At 34.7% G+C, this 20,151-nt stretch overlaps 1 protein-coding gene across 1 annotated transcript in view; it reads left to right on the forward strand.

Moving 5' to 3' along the window:
• The window catches only part of LOC128160857 (uncharacterized), a 198,272-nt gene that overhangs the window by 20,122 nt on the left and 157,999 nt on the right, over positions 1-20,151 (forward strand). Inside the window, exons 2-3 of the mRNA XM_052824167.1 lie at positions 10,072-10,174; positions 10,283-10,445. Coding sequence (XP_052680127.1) covers positions 10,072-10,174; positions 10,283-10,445 — 266 coding nt within the window. The remainder of the gene's footprint in view (positions 1-10,071; positions 10,175-10,282; positions 10,446-20,151) is intronic.

Below are 20,151 nucleotides of genomic sequence, written 5' to 3' on the forward strand. Positions count from 1 at the left end.
GAGCGACTTGAACTATGCACAGTGGTATAGAATAGCATGCGTACTTTCGGGACATGTACTATATATATGAATTGGAAAATTGATCCACCAAATATAATCATAGCCTCAAAGCAAAACAAAATAGGATATGCGCATGCTTAGTACTCAGCGGAGATGTCTAAGTTCTTCTACATTTAAACCCTAACTTACGCCTCTTTCAAAAACGCAACTTAGACCCGACTAAATATTGGCGTAAGTTCGTTAGTCGGACTAACTTAGGCCCAGATTTACGCCTTTTTGAGAAACGGGCCCCAGTCCCATTATTCATAATGTATAGTTTTTAGCTCACCTGAGCTGAAAGCTCAAGTGAGCTATTCTGATCACTTTTTGTCCGTCGTCTGTCTGTCCGTCCGTCTGTCTGTCCGTCCGTCTGTCTGTCCGTCTGTAAACTTTTTACATTTTGAACTTCTTCTCTAAAACCACTTATCCAATTTCAACCAAATTTGGCACAAAGCATCCTTATGGGAGGGCGAATATAAATTGCAGAAATAAAAGTCCGATCTGTATTCAAAGCGGAGAAAACCTTGAAACTGTAGAAAAAGGGGGGTGCATTTTTAAAATTCTTCTTCTCAAGAAATACTGATTCCAATTCAATGTAGTTTAGCATAAATTATCTTTATGGGAAGGAAAATATAAATTGCAAAAATTAAGGTCTAATTCTGTTTCAAATCTGAGTTATTACGAAAATAATAATAAAGGAAAGGCGTGTTTCAATCAGTTTAATAGCTTCGGATTCGGCGTCCGGTAAAATGGGTGGACAAGACTTGGCCTTGGCAAAACAAAAGATTGGCAGTTATTAATCTGCCAATCTCATTAAAATTTCAGGATATTTGATGGACCAGTATATTTGTATTTGCTGTAAATATTGCTGTAAATAATGCGTATTTGGAATTGACGATTGCCGATCTGCCCAGGCTTTTATTTTGCCACGGCCCGGGTTTGCGTACCCATTTTACCAAGACTCGTATTCCATACTTCTAAAACGAGGTTCTTTGTTTAAAGCAGCCATGACGTTATACGAAAAAGGGTCGATCTGACTATGATGAATTTGCTTGTTGTGCAACAGTTCTCGAATGAAGGGAAATTTTTGAAACATGCAAAATATATTGGTGCTGATTTTGTGAAGTAAATTGAGGCTAAATATTTCAATGCGTTGACAGTTTTCACACATGACGTTGGTGTTAGCTTGTTCTGATTTTCGTTTCGTTTTCATTATTTATGCTTTGTAACCTGGGAACTATCGTCTGTATTTCGTGATTTTTACATATCAAATCAAACAGAGACTTCGGTAAATCAAACAGTTAACTGTTAACCTGCGCAAATTAAGCAAAATCTGATGTATCAAAAAAGTACTGAAATACAATTCATTCTATCGGTAATTCGGCATTATCTTTTGCGTAATGGTAGATTAATGCAATAGGTTTTGTTGAGATGCTCGGCATTTTCTCGAGTTTATTCAGTTTAAATAGAGTTTGATATCGCTGTCGGAAATATGTAGGTATATACATGTACATGTATATATATGATTCATTTCGAAAAAATAAATTGTGTTCTTTATTTGTTATAGTGCATGTTTCTTGTGTTTAATTGTTTACAATTTCTATTTACTAACCATATTTGAGTGTTAAGCTTCGAATTATAAGCAAGATACAGAGATTTGCTCACAATTCTATGTTTGTACACAGATCTTAAAAACTAAATATTAAAAAAGTAAAAAAATTGTCAATATTTATTCAGAAAATTTTCAAAGTCTGTTCTTCCAGAAACCAACTTTAACAAGTTATTGTATTGTAAACTTAACCTTTTTTAGCTCACCTGAGCCAAAGGCTCAAGTGAGCTTTTCTGATCACAATTTGTCCGTTGTCTGTCGTCGTTGTTGTAAACTTTTCACATTTTCATCTTCTTCTCAAGAACCACTGAGCAGATTTCAACCAAATTTGGCACAAACACCACTAGGTGAAGGGGATTCAAGTTTGTTCAAATGAAGTGCCACGCCCTCTTTAAAGGGGAGATAATTGAGAATTATTGAAAATTTGTTGGTATTTTTCAAAAATCTTCTTCTCAAAAACTATTCGGCCTGAAAAGCTTAAACTTGTGTGTAGGCATCATTAGGTAGTGTAGATTCAGGTTTGATCAAATCATGGTCCCTGGGGGATAGGGTGAGTCCACAATAGGGGGATCATGTTTTACATAGGAATATATAGAGAAAATCTTCAAAAATCTTCTTCTCAAAAACTATTAGGCCAGGAAAGCTCAACTTTAAGTGGAAGCATCCTCAGGTAGTGTAGATTCAAGTTTGTTCAAATCATGGTCCCCGGGGGGTAGGGTGGGGCCACAATAGGGGGATCAAGTTTAACATAGGAATATATTGAGAAAATCTTTAAAAATCTTCTTATCTAAAACTATTAGACCAGAAAAGCTCAAATTAAAATGGAAGCATCCTCAGGAAGTGTATATTCAAATTGTTTCAAATCATGGTCCCTGGGGTTAGGGTGGGGCAACAATAGGGGGATCAAGTTTTACATAGGAATATATAGAGAAAATCTTTAAAAGTCTTCTTCTCAAAAACTATTAGGCCAGGAAAGCTCAAATTTGAGTGGAAGCATCCTCAGATAGTGTAGATTCAAGTTTGTTCAAATCATGATCCCTGGGGGTAGGGTGGGGCCACAATTTGGGGATCAAGTTTTATATAGGAATATATAGAGGAAATCTTTTAAAAATCTTCTTTTCAAAACTATTTGGCCAAGAAAGCTCAAATTGGCATGTAACCATCCTTAGGAAGTGTAGATTCAAGTTTGTTCAAATCATGGTCCCTTGGGGTAGGGCGGGGTCACAATGGGGGATGAATTTTTATAGATAGAGAAAATCTTTAAAAGTCTTCTTCTCAAAACTATTAGGCCAGGAAAGCCCAAATTTGAGTGGAAGCATCCCCAGATCATATAGATTCAACTTTGTTTAAATAATAGTCGAGGGGTAGGGTGAGGCCACACTGGGAGATTAAATTTTACTTATCACAGTCCCGCCCTACCACTAGGGACTGTGATTTTGCAAACTTGAATTTACACTACCCGAGGATGCCTCTACACAAGTTTAAACCTTTTCTGGCCAAACAGTCGATGGCGGTTTGAATTTTTACATAGGAATATAATGAGAAAATCTTTAGAAGTATTCTGGGAAAGTTTTCGGTTCAAAACTCAGTACTTAGTGTGAAAGCACAGGTTATGCAGATTTAAGTTTGATGAAACCATGATTCCCTAGAGAAAAGTGGGGCCATGAAATGGGGGGGGGGGGGTATATAGGAATAGAGAAAAATCTTCTTACAGGTACAACAACAAAAGGGGCTTGGTATTTACCAAAAAATAAGAGGTGGATAAAAATTGGCAGATTTTCAATTTTTTTTAGCAAGATCTACTGTACTCAGTTGTCAAGATATTTTGATACTGTAATGCTAATTTGATCAGAATTAAGGCAATTGTTGCTCAGGTGAGCGATGTGGCCCCTGGGCCTCTTGTTTACTCTAGATACCTCGAAGTGGTTGTTTATTCAGGCGACACTTGTCCTGCAATGTGATAATTGTTTGATGATTGACCATATTGATACCTAATTATAATTAACACTGACCGTTTCACGACAATTTGGAGATGCGGTGAACATTAGAAATAAATTCAGACGAAGAGAAAACATTTTAATTATTCACAAAAACTGAAATATTATTATAATAGATGCTTTTTCTTGTATGCAAGCATTTTTATATATTGCTGATTCTTTTTTAAAGTTGTTTAGACTTTAGCCCCTGGACGCTTCTGGGGCCTCACAGGGGGTTCAGAGTGTGATGTAGGTTTATATCCTGTATATAAACAATTGTTAAGGGTCTTTTTGAGAACTGCAATGCTGAATGCAATATGACTATAAAGTCATCCTGTTAGAAAAAGGACTTGATTATAAATATAAGAATATTCAGGGGGAAACAGATTTTTTTGTAGGAGATCTACATGTATTATACCACATTGTCCAGATATTTAGTATTATGACTCCATGAAGCTGATTTTATTGTGCCTATTGTTGCTCAGGTGAGCGATGTGGCCCTTGGGCCTCTTATTTATACAGGATCTACATATATTATACCACATTGTCCAGATATTTTGTATTATGACTCCATTATGCTGATTTTTGCTCAGGTGAGCGATTTGGCCCATGGGCCTCTTGTTTTTGATCACATTTTGTCCGTCGTCCGTCTGTCCGTCTGTCCATCTGTCTGTCCGTCTGTCTGTCCGTCTGTAAACTTTTTACATTTTGAACTTCTTCTCTAAAACCGCTTATCCAATTTCAACCAAATTTGGCACAAATCATCCTTATGTGAGGGCGAATATAAATTGCAAAAATAAAAGTCCGATCTGTATTCCAAGCGGAGAAAACCTTGAAACTGTAGAAAAAGGGGGGTGCATTTTTAAAAATCTTCTTCTCAAGAACTACTGATTCCAATTCAACGTAGTTTAGCATAAATTATCCTTATGGGAAGGAAAATATAAATTGCAAAAATTAAGTGCTAATTCTGTGTCAAATTTGAGTTATTACGAAAATAATAATAAAGGAAATGGGTGTTTCAATCAGTTTAATAGCTTCGGGCTCGGCATCCGGTAATCCGGCATCCGGTAAAATGGGTAGTCAAGACTTGGTCTGGGCAAAACAAAGATTGGCAGATATTAATCTGCCAATCTCATTAAAATATCAGGATATTTGATGGACTAGTATATTTGTATTCGCTGTAAATATTGCTGCAAAATAATGCGTATTTGGAATTGACGATTGTCGATCTGCCTTGGCTTTTATTTTGCATACCCATTTTACCTAGACTCGTATTCCATACATCTAAAACGAGGTTCTTTGTTTAAAGCAGCCATGACATTATAAGAAAAAGGGTCGATCTGACCACAGGGGCTTGGTTGTTGGATAGTGAATTTTCTAATTATTTGTTCCCGAAGAAATTTTTTATTAAAATTGTTAATCTTATGTGTATTTCTGTGTATTGCAATAAATAAATTCACTGAACCCCCCAGTTTCAGTCATGTTAAAAAAGTGTATTCAATGTACATTAAAAAAAGTAAAGGGACGACACTCGCCATCTTGGATTTATAGGGGGTCCTCGTTTCAAGCTATGATTTAAACACGTTCTTCCATTTCTCCAACGATTTCTGACGAGATCTAGGTTGGAAAATATTCAAATGACTTATTCCCATCGTCTGACTACATCTGTACGCTGCATAATAAACACATCGTTCCGAAATGTACTAGATACTCGCCAAACTTATCGAAAGCAACGGAAGTTGATGCAAACTCTCCATGTAATCACTGAGGAGATCCGAAAGCATTGGTTAAACCAAGAGGAATATCTTTTCGCGGAATTTTTGCTCTCTCTAGATTTATCATACATTTTCGGAACATCTCAGTGATTATACAGAGAATTAACGTCACTCAAAAGTAAACTTCCGTTGCTTTCGATAAGTTTGGCAAGTATCTAGTACATTTCGGAACGATGTGTTTATTATGCAGCATACAGATGTAGTAAGACGATGGGAATAAGTCATTTGAATATTTTCCAACCTAGATCTCGTCAGAAATCGTTGGAGAAATGGAAGAACGTGTTTAAATCATAGCTTGAAACGAGGACCCCCTATAAATCCAAGATGGCGAGTGTCGTCCCTTTACTTTTTTTAATGTACATTGAATACACTTTTTTAACATGATTGAAACTGGGGGGTTCAGTGAATTTATTTATTGCAATACACAGAAATACACATAAGATTACCAATTTTAATAAAAAATTTCTTCGGGAACAAATAATTAGAAAATTCACTATCCAACAACCAAGCCCCTGTGGATCTGACTATGATGAATTTGCTTGTTGTGCAACAGTTCGCGTATGAAGGGAAATTTTTGAAACATGCAAAATATATCGTTGCCGATTTTGTGAAGTAAATTGAGGCTAAATATTTCAATGCGTTGACAGTTTTCACACATGACGTTGGTGTTAGCTTGTTCTGATTTTCGTTTCGTTTTCATTATTTCTGCTTGTAACCTGGGAACAATCGTCTGTATTATTTCGTGACTTTTACGTATCAAATCAAACAGAGACTTTGGTAAATCAAACAGTTAACTGTTTACCTGCGCAAATTAAGCAAAATCTGATGTATTAAAAAATAATGAAATACAATTCATTCTACCGGTAATTCGATCGGCATTATCTTTTGCGTAATGGTAGATTAATGCAATAGGTTTTGTTGCGATGCTCGGCATTTTCTCGAGTTTATTCAATTTAAATAAAGTTTGACATTGCTGACGGAAATATGTAGGTATATACATGTATCTATATGATTCATTTCGAAAAAATAAATTGTGTTCTTTATTTGTTATAGTGAATGTTTCTTGTGTTTAATTGTTTTCAATTTCTAATAACTAACCATATTTGAGTGTTAAGCTTCAAATTATAAGCAAGATACAGAGATTTGCTCACAATTCTATGTTTGTACACAGATCTTAAAAACTAAAGATTAAAAAAGTAAAAAATTTGTCAATATTTATTGAGAAAATTTTCAAAGTCTGTTCGTTCAGAAACCAACTTTAACATCTTATTGTATTGTAAACTTAACATTTTTTCGTCATTATTACTCCTACTGTACATGTGATCCTTCACTGTGTTTGTGTACATTTGTATAAACTGATTTTGAACCTCAAATACCAGTGAACTGGTATTGAGTGAATAAAAGAATATAAAATCTTAGGCCATTCTTTTTTTCCATTTTAAATGCTGAATAGGAAATACCAAGTTAAAAATCATAAGCTGAATGTAATAAACTCATGTGAACAAAATATGAATCAAACCTAGGCGAACTGTGAGCTCTGTATCTTGCTTATAATTCTACAATTGACGCTGAAATTTTGGTTGAACATTAGAAAATCTCTATGAATTAGAGTATGTTAAATACTTGTACAAACAAAATAAAATAATGATACTGTGAAATCATTAGATTTCGTGGTGGCTCATTTTTCGTGGAATTCTTGGGTACCTCTCATCCACGAAATAACATCCTTCACGAATTGATGAATTAGGGTAATAAAGTCATATTCCCTTTTGTAGATAAATATGAAAACACGAAATTACGTCCCCACGAATCTGTAAAATTTAAGTCATCCACGAAAATTGGCCCCCACGAAATTTAATGATTCCACAGTATTCTGTATATATATCTACTCTCCCTCTCTTTATACAATAAATAATGTGAAATCTACATCAATTTTGATAGTTTTTCAGACACGAGTAAATAAAAACGACATCTTTAAAACAGTTTCCATATTTCTGACACATTTCTGTTGCGGGGATAAAGTAATTATCGCTATTCCTAAGAATATCACAGCGGAAAATTATCCTGGTTTGTACGCGAAGTAAATAACAGTCATTTAATTGTAATGGAGAAGACAAATAAAATTTTTGAATGTTTTTAATTTGAGAAATTGAGCACATTGAGGTACAATTTTCTTCTTCACATCTATACATGTAGGGTTTTTAAAATAAAAAACAATAACTATTATTTTTTTTTAAAACAATAACTAGTAAGTAGTGAGTAGTTGATGAAAAAAATGTAACTATATGCACTCATATATTTTGATCGCTTTACAAAGGGGGGGGGGGGGGGCAGAACGAAAATATAGGGATTTGGAAGTTAACAACTTAACAGTATACCTCTACCAAATGTTTAGTTTTATATCTTGCGTAGAATTTTCTTATTCTGGTAAAAAATAGTATTTCATGAAGGTACAATGTCAAAGATTACATGTATACAAAAAAAGTGTAAAATTCGAATACTTTACAATATTTATTTTTTGTTTTTCTACCGAGGGACCATATGGCACAATATCTTTTGAACGCCCATTGTTGCTCAGGTGAGCGATGTGGCCCCATGGGCCTCTTGTTAGGTCACCTGAGTCACTCAGGTGACCTATTGCAATTGGTCTTCGTCCGTCGTCGTGCGTTGTGCGTTGTGCGTCGTGCGTTAACAATTTTACATTTTTAACTTCTTCTTGAAAACTACTAGGCCAATCGTTACCATTTTTGGTGTGAAGCATCTCTATGGTAAGAAGAATCTAAATTGTGAAATTTATGGCTCTACCACCCCTGGGGTGCCACGGGTGGGGCCAAATATGCAAAAAAAGCCAAATTTTCAAAAATCTTCTTCTCTAATTCAACACATGTGAGGAAAAAACTGAATGCATGGTTATGATGTCCATGAGGCCCTCTACCAAAATTGTGAAATTTATGGCCCCTGGGTCAGGGGTTCAGGCTCTAGGGTGGGGCCAATATGGCCATATAGTAAAAATGTATTAAATCTTAGAAAATCTTCTTCTCTACTACCATATATATTTGTTAAAAACTAAATGCATGATTATGATGTCCATGAAGCCCTCTTCCTAAATTGTGAAATTCTTGACCCCTGGGTCAGGGGTTCAGGCTCTAGGGTGGGGCCAATATGGCCAAATAGTAAAAATGTATTAAATCTTAGAAAATCTTGTTCTCTACTATCATATATATTTGTTAAAAACTGAATGCATGATAATGATGTCCATGAAGCCCTCAACCTAAATTGTGAAATTCATGACCACTCCGTCAGGGGTTCAGGCTCTAGGGTGGGGCCAATATGGCCATATAGTAAAAATGTATTAAATCTTAGAAAATCTTCTTCTCTACTCTCATATATATTTGTTAAATACTAAATGCATGATTATGATGTTCATGAAGCCCTCTACCAAAAATGATAAATTCATGACCCCTCGGTCAGGGGTTCAGGCTCTAGGGTGGGGCCGATATGGCCAAATAGTAAAAATGTATTAAATCTTAGAAAATCTTCTTCTCTACTCCCATACATATTTGTTAAAAACTAAATGCATGGTTATGATGTCCATGAAGCCTTCTACCTTAATTGTGAAATTCATGGCCCCTCGGTCAGGGGTTCAGGCTCTAGGGTGGGGCCGATATGGCCAAATAGTAAAAATGTATTAAATCTTAGAAAATCTTCTTCTCTACTCCCATATATATTTGTTAAAAACTAAATGCATGATTATGATGTCCATGAGACTCTCTACTAAAATTGTGAAATTCATGACCCCTTTGTTAGGTGTTCATGCTCTAGGGTGGGGCCAATATGGCCATATAGTAAAAATGTATTAAATCTGAAAAAATCTTCTCTACTCCCACACATGTGGGCAAAAAACTGAATACATGGTTATGATATCCACAATCTCCTTTACCTAAATTGTGAAATTCATGGCCCCTGGGTCAGGGGTTCAGGACATGGGGGGGGGGGGCAATATGGCAATAAAGTGTTAATGCATATAATGTTTAAAAATCTAAAATCGGACTAATAATTATGTTTACCAGGAAGTCCTCTACTGAAATTTTAATTTTCATGGGGTATGGGTTTTGACTCTAGGGCAGGGCCAAAATGGATGTATAGATGTTAATGCATATAACGTTAAAAAATTATCTTCTTTACTCCCACACACCTGAAAGGAAAACTGAATTCATTATTTTGTAGACCAGATCTTTTAGTTTTTCACCAAAATTATAGGTTTCACAGTTCTTTTTGAATTAAATGTGGTTGTCATTACAAATTTATAATTTTTCTACTCCAGTATGAAACCTAATTAATAATAGATGCATATATGAGACTCCATGACAAGTTTTTGTATTGGATATATGCTACTCAGGTGACAGTTAAGGCCAATTGGCCTCTTGTTTTTTTAAATCAGGGTTACGGCATTTGTTGTTAAGGTAAGCAATGTTGCCCCATGGCCTCTTGTTAAAGATATTTAATTGAGTACTCATTAACCCTTTCAAATTCTTGAATTTTTACTTGTTATGAGGGGTATTGTGATATAAAAAATGCTTAATGCATTAAATATGGAAACATAACAAACAAGTATTACATAAATATGGATTAATAATATATTAAATATTTCTATGTGTTCATTTTATTGCAGGTAGCCAGTTCTGAGTATGATGCGAAAAAAGAGGCAGAGGAATTTGTAAGGGAAAAGAAAGACAAAAAATGCCTGAGAGTTAGACATATTGATGATGTCATTGGTTAGTACAGATGTCTAATTTGATTGTACCTGGTAGTTTGTTTTATTTTTGGAAAATCTGAATGTTTAAAGTTGAATGAGTAGTAATTGACATTGATTTTCCTTGTAGGTAAAGGTGTTTTTGCACTTAGAGATTTCTCCAAAGGGGAGTTTTTGCTTGAGTATGCTGGGGAGCTTTTAAGGTTTGCAGAAGGCAGAAAGAGAATGAAGGACTACCCCTTGAATTTAGGAAGTTTCATTTACTTGTTTAGTTTCAAGGACAAACAATTTTGGTATGTATTTATTAGGGTGTTTAAAATAAATTCTATGTAATGTAACATGAGAATTTAAAACCTACGAGGGAGGGAGGATAAAAATAAATGAACAAAAATTTCAAACAAATTTGTATTTATTGAAAGTCAGTCAGTTACCAATACATCAACACTGTCATATAATACATATGGTAGAATTCAGTCCATGTTAAGTCCTACATTTTCCAAGCAAATACTTTTGTGTAATTTGGGTTTATGTCCTTTCTGTGAAATTTTAAATTTCCTTTTGTGGAAAATGTTGCACAACATATGTGACTCACAGGTTATCATTATTATTTTTATAAATAGACATTTTAAAATTTAACATATCAGAGCTGAGTTGTAAGATTCACTGTACCTACTCCTTTGAAGAAGGGAGGGCGTATTGCTTTGCTGCTGTCTGTCGGTCGGTCGGTCCACCAACAGTTTCCGTTCATTTTCTTTGCAAAGGATAAACATATTGAAATGAAATTTGGTATACAGGTTTATCATGATAATATCTAGGTCAAGTTCGATATTGGGTATGATCAAGCAATTTTCGACAGAGTTATGGCCCTTGGTCTTAGAAAAATTTGAGTTATTTGTAGTTTCCGCTCATTTTCTTCGCATAGGATAAACATATTGAAATGAAATTTGGTATACAGGTTTATCTTGATAATATCTAGGTCAAGTTTAATATTGGGTAAGATCGAGCAATTTTCGACAGAGTTATGGCCCTTGGACTTAGAAAAATTTGAGTTATTTGCAGCTTCCGTTCATTTTCTTCGCATAGGATGAACATATTGAAATGAAATTTGGTACACAGGTTTATCATGATAATTTCCAGGTCAAGTTTGATATTGGTTAGATCGAGCAATTTTCGACAGAGTAATGGCCCTTGGACTTAGAAAAATTTGAGTTATTTGCAGTTTCCGTTCATTTTCTTTGCAGATGGTGCACATATTGAAATATCTAGGCCAAGTTTGATTTTGGGTATGATAGAGCAATTTCCAAAAAAGTTATGGCCCTTGGACTTAGAAAAATTCGAGTTATTTGCAGTTTACGTTCTTTTTCTTTGTGGATGTTTCCAAGGGAAGGGGGCATAAGTGTTTCACTAACATCTCTTGTTTTAATTAAAATGGGTAGTAATTTCAGTTGTTCATGAACTACTTTAAAAAATATATTCTACAAACCTCGTTTTGGGGCGAAAGTTGGTTCAGCATGGTTCATGCCCTGTGACTTTAATAACCGACATCGTACAATCTTGAAATAAGATTCAACTTTGATCATGTGTTGATCCATTATTGTTCGTTTTTAAATGGTTATTTTACTTCGATAGTGGCATAGACTCTCATTTTCTTTGTATGATGAATAATGAATACCCCGATACTGTTTTTGTGCATGTTTTTCTCTTACACAGGATGTAGAATTAAGCCGCTAAATGAAAACCTACATGGAACGACTTTTACAAATCTGGGTTTGCTTATTTTTTTCAAAACAGCATTTTGGCTGAAACTTAGGCGCACGGGTTGTATTAAATGTAGAATTAATTTTGAACAGCCTTAGGAAAGAAAGAACACCTAAATTATTAATGAAATATTGTAATCTAAAAAAAGTTGTAACAACCAGTGGAAAATACAAAAAATGATAGTCAAATGCAACATCATCATTTTTAATTGTAGAAGTAATTATATTCAGAGAAATGATTATCTCAAAGTGATTCATTTTGAGAATATTCTTTATGGGTCCAAAGGAACCCTCTTAATCTTAACTTTGAGTCCCAAGCAGAAAACAATGAGTCCATATTTTATTCCACGATGAACATCAAACAAGCTCTATTTATTAAAATCAAATTCTAAATGACCATACTAAGAGACAGACTAAGTGCCGTCACTGGAACCGTTCCAAGTTTTCAGCATTCCTTTCAGCATGAACCTCTTTGTTGATATTAATTTCACTTGTGTACTTTTTCATAAACTCTGGTTAATCTATCCTAGTTGAGGAGGAATTTTATCAGTTTTATTCGGTGGCATCATGATCAACATCAATATCCCCGCTGTAATGTAATATATCATTGGATATGATTGGTTAATCATTAAGTCTTGACCAATGAGATTTTGGCTTTTGAAGGCAGGGTTGTCTTTAAAAATTGAACTAGAAGGAAGAAATAAAAAAGTAGAAGGGGGGGGGGGGTCTGGGGGTCTTGCTTATAGCTACATTGTGTTGAAATGCAATAATAGCCATGTAATTATGGCATTATAGGCAGGGGAATTCCCCGCCTCCCAGGTCTTAGAAACAACCCTGTTGTAGTCAGAGTTTTTGAAATCTTTTTTTCAATGTCAGTCATTTGGACTGACAACCATCAGAAGTTTGTCAGTCCAGAATGATTTCTATCAGTCCAAACATTTTCAATAGAAAGATGAAAAACTACAAGTATATTTGCCTTCTAATTTCTCTCTTTTTTCCTTAATTGATCTGATTTTTCCTAACTTTCACATTCTGGCTCCTGATAACATTCTTATTTATCACTTCATTAATTATTTTTATTTCCTTCCCTCTCTCATTATCAACTTTCTTCTTGTTCTCTTTCTGCACATTTCATATGTAACTAGGGCTCGGTTGTCAGATAGCGGATTCTTATTTCCCAAAAAAATTTATAAATGATTACATTGGGATTTTTGTGTGTATTTCTGTGTATTGCAATAAAAACATTCACTGAAAACCCTGTTTCGATGTATGCAATGTACATTGAAAAAACGTAACGAGACAACACTCGCCATCTCGGATTTATAGGGGGCCCTCAGTTCACGCTATGTTTAAAACAAGTTCTCCAATTTCTCCCATGATTTCTGACGACAGCTAGGTTGGAAAATGATTGAAAGACTTATTCCTATTGTCTGACTACATATGTTAGCTGCATTATAAACACACCGTATCAATATGTACGAAATTATCGCCAAACTTATCGAAAGCAACGGAAGTAATAATTACTGAGGTGTTCCGAAAATGTATAATAAGTCTAGAGAGAGCAAAAAAACCGCGAAAAACTCCCCTAGATTTATCGTATGCGTTCGGATCTCCTCAGTGAGTATGAAAATTAGTTATATTTTCGCAAGTCACTGTCCATATCTACCGGTCATTTGGACTGACAGGCAACCTCAAGTAATCGGTCCTTGGGTATTTTTATCGGTCTTGCCGACAGGACCGAAAGATTTCAAGAACTCTGGTTGTAGTGTGTTTTAGTTATTCGGAACATTTCGGGCATCTACTTAGTAGGTTAAGAAAGGAACAATCAATGTTCTGGAACTTCTTAGCGAAAAAATGTGTATATGTATATTTCTAAATTTAATGCGTTGTTTGAAATGCATATATAATGAAGTATGTGTCCTGAGCAAAATTTGTGCATATTTTATGCAGGACCCATGTCAAAATGAATCACTGATCTCAATGCATCAAGCAGTTCAAGTTCAAAGTCGTCTGCAAACACACTAGCCAAATCACTGAGATTTTCTGTACCAATTTCATTTTCGGTTTTTGATGGTTGCTGTCCAAAAGTGTTAATAAGAATCTCTGATATTTTCCTCTTCTTCCCATTGCTGATGAAATGGGAGTAAGATTTGAGAGAGGTCTCTGATTTATGTCCAGAAACTTTCATAATGCGACGGCCAACATCCAACACAGTATTACGGTACTTGTAACATGCACCGGATGATTATTCTACACTTTAGAGAGTTTTCCTACATTTGAAATATTGGACATAAAGCTTGACAATGATTTTTCCCAAAAGGTGCATTTGTATACCACACATTGTCATCAAATGAGAAGGAATCTGTAGGTCGCTGCCAGAAGTCATCCTTGTTTGGGTTCAACTTTGATACATACTTTTCGAAAGAAAACACAGGGCAGTTTATGTTTCCTGGAGAAAAAATTTGAGGAAAACAATCTATAAATTCTTCATAATCATGATAATAGCTATGTACCATATATATTGTTCGCCTATAAGTCGGTTGTCTTTTTTCAAGTTTATTTACAAGATTTTGCCATTGACCCTCTTATAAGTCGGGTATCTTTTTCTGGATAATCAGTCTATAAATTCTCAATCAAATTAGCACATTTTATCAAGCAAGACTATATTCTAGATAAAATGTATGGGTGTTTGACCCCTCTGTCATCATTTCTAGATGCATTTTAAAAGTGTTGTGTTCAGTTATATAAGACATCTATCCTGGAATGATAACTTTCGATTTTGGACGCCATTTTTTATGGCTTACGGCCATCTAGTTGCCGGGTAATCTTTACGGCAAAGAGTTCAGTTATCTGAACATGCGCGACAAAAAATAGTTCTATTCGAATGTTGCAAAGTTAACTGTTTGTTGTTCAAAATAAATATCTTTTAGCAAGATTATATTTTCCATATGTTATTATCACTTATGTTATTGTAACCAATATGAATTGACTTTATTTAAATAAATTCGAAATCTAACGCGAATGAATATTAAATGCAGTGTTTTCCCTAGGCCGTTTTTGCATAGAGGTATAGGCCCCCAGCATGCATCACGGAGTGTCGCCATGCTTGGTACTTTGAGGCAACTCTTGCTGCCACATATCACTACCACCTCCGATTGTGAGGACTCCAACTGTGCGCATTGCATGCAGACACTAGGTCTGAGGGTCTCTTGTTTTGCATTGTATGAATTGGTTTGTAAGTGTAATTTCAATGCAGGGACCAACCTAGAGCAAAATTTTTGGGAGACTTCAATTCTCTCTAACAGAAAAATAGAGAGAAGTTTGAGAAATCAGGGAGACTTCCATTACTTGACAATGGCATAACACTAATGATGATATACACAGATTCAACCTTTAATAATTTAAATTAGATTAGAAGCAAGTCAATAAAAAAAAAACTTTTAATAATTATGAATTTTTTTTTATTAATTTAATTTATTTGAGGCATTCATACATTAAATAGATGAAATGTGTTGCAATTGTGTTAGCTAAATGACAAATAATAATGACAGTTTATGTATTTCTGTGTATTTTGGGGGTATTAGAACAACCTTTTGACCCAATTACAACTGTTATGTAGAGGGTCTTTTTTTTTTTAAGATAACTGTAAACAGCCCTAGGGTTTTATGATTATTTAAGCATTAATTTAGCAGAGTTATTAATTAATTACAAGTTACCACCTAATTGTAGCATCAACACTAAAAGAAATAAACATCGGTTGCACAGTATGTGGTTGCATCATCCGTATATTACGCCTACCCCTAAAGATAAGACAGTCTCAGTATTAAATTATCCTAATCACAACAAGGGTTAACTGAGGCTGTGAAAATGTCTTTAGAATAAGTAAAGTATCATTTTATTGCCTTTTGGGTTAATTTAGACGATTGTGAACTCATAATACAGGACGACTTCCAACTTCTCTTTTGGAGGAAATTCCGGTGAAGTTAACTATTTCGCCCAATTCGCCCCCTTTCAACACAACGAAACCAATCCAACGATGTTCTGCAACACCTTGACCTTCCTCCATCATTCTGAAAGCGTTTTTACATCCAGATTTATATATCTCAGTGATTTATTATTATAAAACACGGGTTTGACTCGAGCAGCTTGAACTGAGCATGAAAATTTTCGAATTTTTTTTTTTTTTTAAAATGCTAATTTTTAGAGTCGGCAGATCCGTAAAACTAAAAATCAAATTATGATCGCCTAATCCAGCTAGATCGCTTGTAGACGCCATGTTTTTTAATAGTTTTCTGTAAAGAGAGTTTTCTTTCTTGAAATTTTTAACTTTCGATTTTGGACGCCATTATTTTATTTAACACTCATTACAACTTGATTATAGCTCAAAAACTAGTTTAAATGCTACTGGAAATAAAATGACAGGTATTTTATCCCATACTGACCGATTAGGGTTGGTAATTAGCCCCTTACACTCAGTGTTGGCTTGTATTGTCTTTAGTACAGTTAGCTATTATCACCTCTGGCGTAAATAATTATAGTTGAAACTTTCAATGCATTTATTAATGTATTTATCTTTTTAGTAATTAAAATATAAACATGTCAAATATAGGGACCACAAGTCAAAAGTTGGAAGCAAATTGGCACCCAGAAACGAAGTTTTACCCAGTGGAAAAACTATCTGATTGTATGTCATGCCTATAAGTCGGACCCCTACTTTTTGTTCAAATTTCTACTCCCAAAATACCGACTTATAAGCGAGAATATACGGTAGTAGTAATGGTAATTAAAATTTTTTTTAACATACAGGTGACACTCGATGGCTTGAACTTCGATCTCTCAAAGTTCTTGATCTCTCGATGTGAAGTCACGGTCCCGATTTTTTTCTCTATATAATTAAGCAAATTTACTTTTGATCTCTCGAACTTTGATCTCTCGAAGTTCTTGATCTCTTGAAGTAAAACCTGGGTCCCGTTATACATATTTCATTGTTTTTTACTCTTGAAAACTCGAAGTGATTGCTGTGTACACACAGCGGCTGATCAAGCGTATAATTATAGCTCCATGTAGACCTTACCTGGATGGTTGAGTGAACTCCTGGGGGCTAGCGTGGTGGCGTTAATTGATTGATTACGTAAGTGGCACTACCCGTTGCTTCCTTCAAAGGGTAGATTGGTAATTTGTAACTGATGTATCAATTTCAAAAACTTGTGAAAATGACGGTATAGAAAACCGCTCTTCACTTAAAATATTCTGTGATTAATAAAACATAATATTCTTTGAAGTTTTTCTTAGCGTGAAAAACCCACTTAATAACCACACAACTAAGTTCTTTATTGTTTAAATTGAAGTAATGAAGCAGAAAATAAGAATAACATCATGTTAGACGATCACTATCCTTCCATGTTATAAACATAAACTTCTTACTGCTATAATTTTAAAACCAAAATGACCGGAAAATTTTTTCCGAATTTTTAAAAACTTTCGATCTCTCGAACTCTTGATCTCTCGATGTTTAATCATGGTCCCCTGAAGTTCGAGTTATCGAGATTCACCTGTATATATATATATATATATATATGGCATAAAAACAGTACCTGGTAACTCATACAGTACCGTCAACGCGGATTCCGTATTTTCCGCGCACCCCACGGTCCAAATTGCAATGCGGTTTAAACACCTGCCTCAGGTAAAAACCGCGTACCCCCGCGGTTCAATCACCCATAATGACAACACCCCCGCGGTTTGAACGATCGATTTCAGGTGTTAAAAAGTATCGAAAAGGAACACGAGTTATCTCCCTCGATTAAAAAAAATATAACATGCATTAAACATAAATGTAAGTTAACAAATGCATAAAGATAATCATGATCCTTTTATAGAAAATCACATAATTTGTAGGTAAATATTTTTTTTTAATATTTGCTGTTTATTTGGTAATACTGGGGTAATATTTGAAATCTAATCATTTAAAGCTGTTATCTGTACAATCCAAGGTGAAATGAGCTATGCCCGCAGGTGGTTGAAAAATCATGCTTTACTAACTTATTGATCTATCGATATACGATTATATTAAATTTTAAAATCTAACAAAAAATGTAAAATTAATAAGACTTATTTACTTAAATTAAATATTTTACTTCATAAATATTCAGGTACGTATATTTTTATTTTTCAATATCATTTTATCTTTTTATCCTATGAAACCGTTAAAAATTCATTCAAATTATAAAAGTGGCTTAATCGCTCATATTACGGAAAATCACGACTTTATAATTGCTGTAACAAGCGTCATTGTTTTGATAAAATTTTTATAATTTGTTAGGAAAATTGATTTCAACCAGCAGACCGACTAGTTGTAGCCTTATAAAAACACCTGCTCACAATTAAATGTTCAAAGAAAAATCAGTTCTCCTAATAACACAAAGGAAAAAGGTACTCATAATTAAAATTGTATGATTCTTCACATTGCATGGGTTTTATTCAGTTTTAAACTAAGTGTTGCCCTGAAAAGATACAGTGTATATACATGTATATTCTGTGATTTTCATAAAAACAATGGCTAGGCGTTCTGGTGTGCGTGAAGATAGACATTTCTTTACAAGAAATGGAATGAGGTTGTTACATCACAAAACAACATGAGAAGTTGTACATGTTATTAAATGCACACATCTCGAGTTACTTTTAAAAAAAATCAAATGCCAACTATTTTTGTACACATTTCCTTCATTGTGTATATTAATTATAAGTCGCGATCATTTCCTGTGTATAGTGATTAACAAACCTAGGGTAGAAAACGACATGCTCTAGGGGTTTCACACCTATTCAAGACAAAAGAAAATCTCAAAATTGCGTACGGCTTCGTCTAACCGTACACCTATCTTACAGGCTTCTTGATCATGTTGATTGAGTGTCGCCGATCTTGATTTTATCTACGATCTGTATGTGTGTGTGTGAGAGAGAGAGAGTAATGCTCTTTAGCCCCCCCCCCCCCCCCCCCCACGACGCCACTGCATTCAATTCAATTGAAATATAATAATATAAAAATTTCCTGAGTTTAGTATTCATAAAAGACATTGTGATTGAATCCAATATGCAGTTTCAGTCTGAGTCCATGTGCTTCTCCTGTCAATCAAATCAGGAGCTGCACCACGTGCTTCTTCCTTGATAAAGGAAAACAGTTTTGTTCTATTAGTCTTCAGGTAAAGGAAAAAAAGAAGTTTGTCTAACAATGAAGTATTTAACACTGTTTATGATGTTTGATTTAATGCTTGACACCGTGTTATTTAAAAAGAAAACTAATTCTCTCTCTCTCCTCCCCCTCTCTCTCTCTCTCTCTCTCTCTCTCTCTCTCTCTCTCTCTTTTCGGGGGAAGAGACATGTTAAACACCTTTTACAGTTTAAGAAGGCAGTAAAATGAAACAATTATTTATTGTTACTGTTAGATAAATTGTTTGATATACGAATTCCTGGTTGTCACTTGTTGCAAGGAATATCCACCTGCCTCATACCCGTGAATTCTGTGCGTTCAAGCGAAGAGTGATTTCCTGTCAGTGCGATGGTTTCACGCTTTTGTGTAAAACAATTGGGACAAATACAGTTAACTTTGACAGTCATTAAAACGTTGGAAAGGGGGTACCAAAAACGTTATAATTCGGTACAGGTACGACATATGTGTAGTAGCTTCATATTCAACACACATAAAAAAAATATCAATATCTTTTTATATTTTAAGGGTAAAGTAAAATTTTCATATTTTGCTGTTGATCGTATGGTATACGTACACCGCGTAGCGTGTGCTTGTCACGGACTAGGTTAATTGTCTTGAGTATCGACAGTCTCTCTCTCTCTCTCTCTCTCTTTCTTATTCTATATTAAAGGTTTTAGGTTTTTTGCGGAGGGGGTGCATCTTAAACACGTTTAACAGTTAAACAGATAACAGTAAAATGAATAACTATTTATTGTTATTACTGTTAGTAAAATTGTTTGAAAAAAAATGAAATTCCTGATGGTCACTCGTTACACGGATTATCCACCTGTCTCATATACATGTACCAGTGTATTCTGTGCATTCAAGCGTAGAGTGATTTCCCGTCAATGCGATGGTTTCACACCTTTGTGTTAAACAATTGGGACTTAGGTCAAGTACAATTTACATGTACTTTCACAGTCATTAAAACGTTGAAGAGGTGGAGGGGGCGGTTACGAAAAACGGTATTCGCAGCTGATACTACATGTACATTTG

The sequence above is a fragment of the Crassostrea angulata genome, chromosome 8 (genome assembly GCF_025612915.1).
Source record: "Crassostrea angulata isolate pt1a10 chromosome 8, ASM2561291v2, whole genome shotgun sequence".
Lineage (NCBI taxonomy): Eukaryota > Metazoa > Mollusca > Bivalvia > Ostreida > Ostreidae > Magallana > Magallana angulata.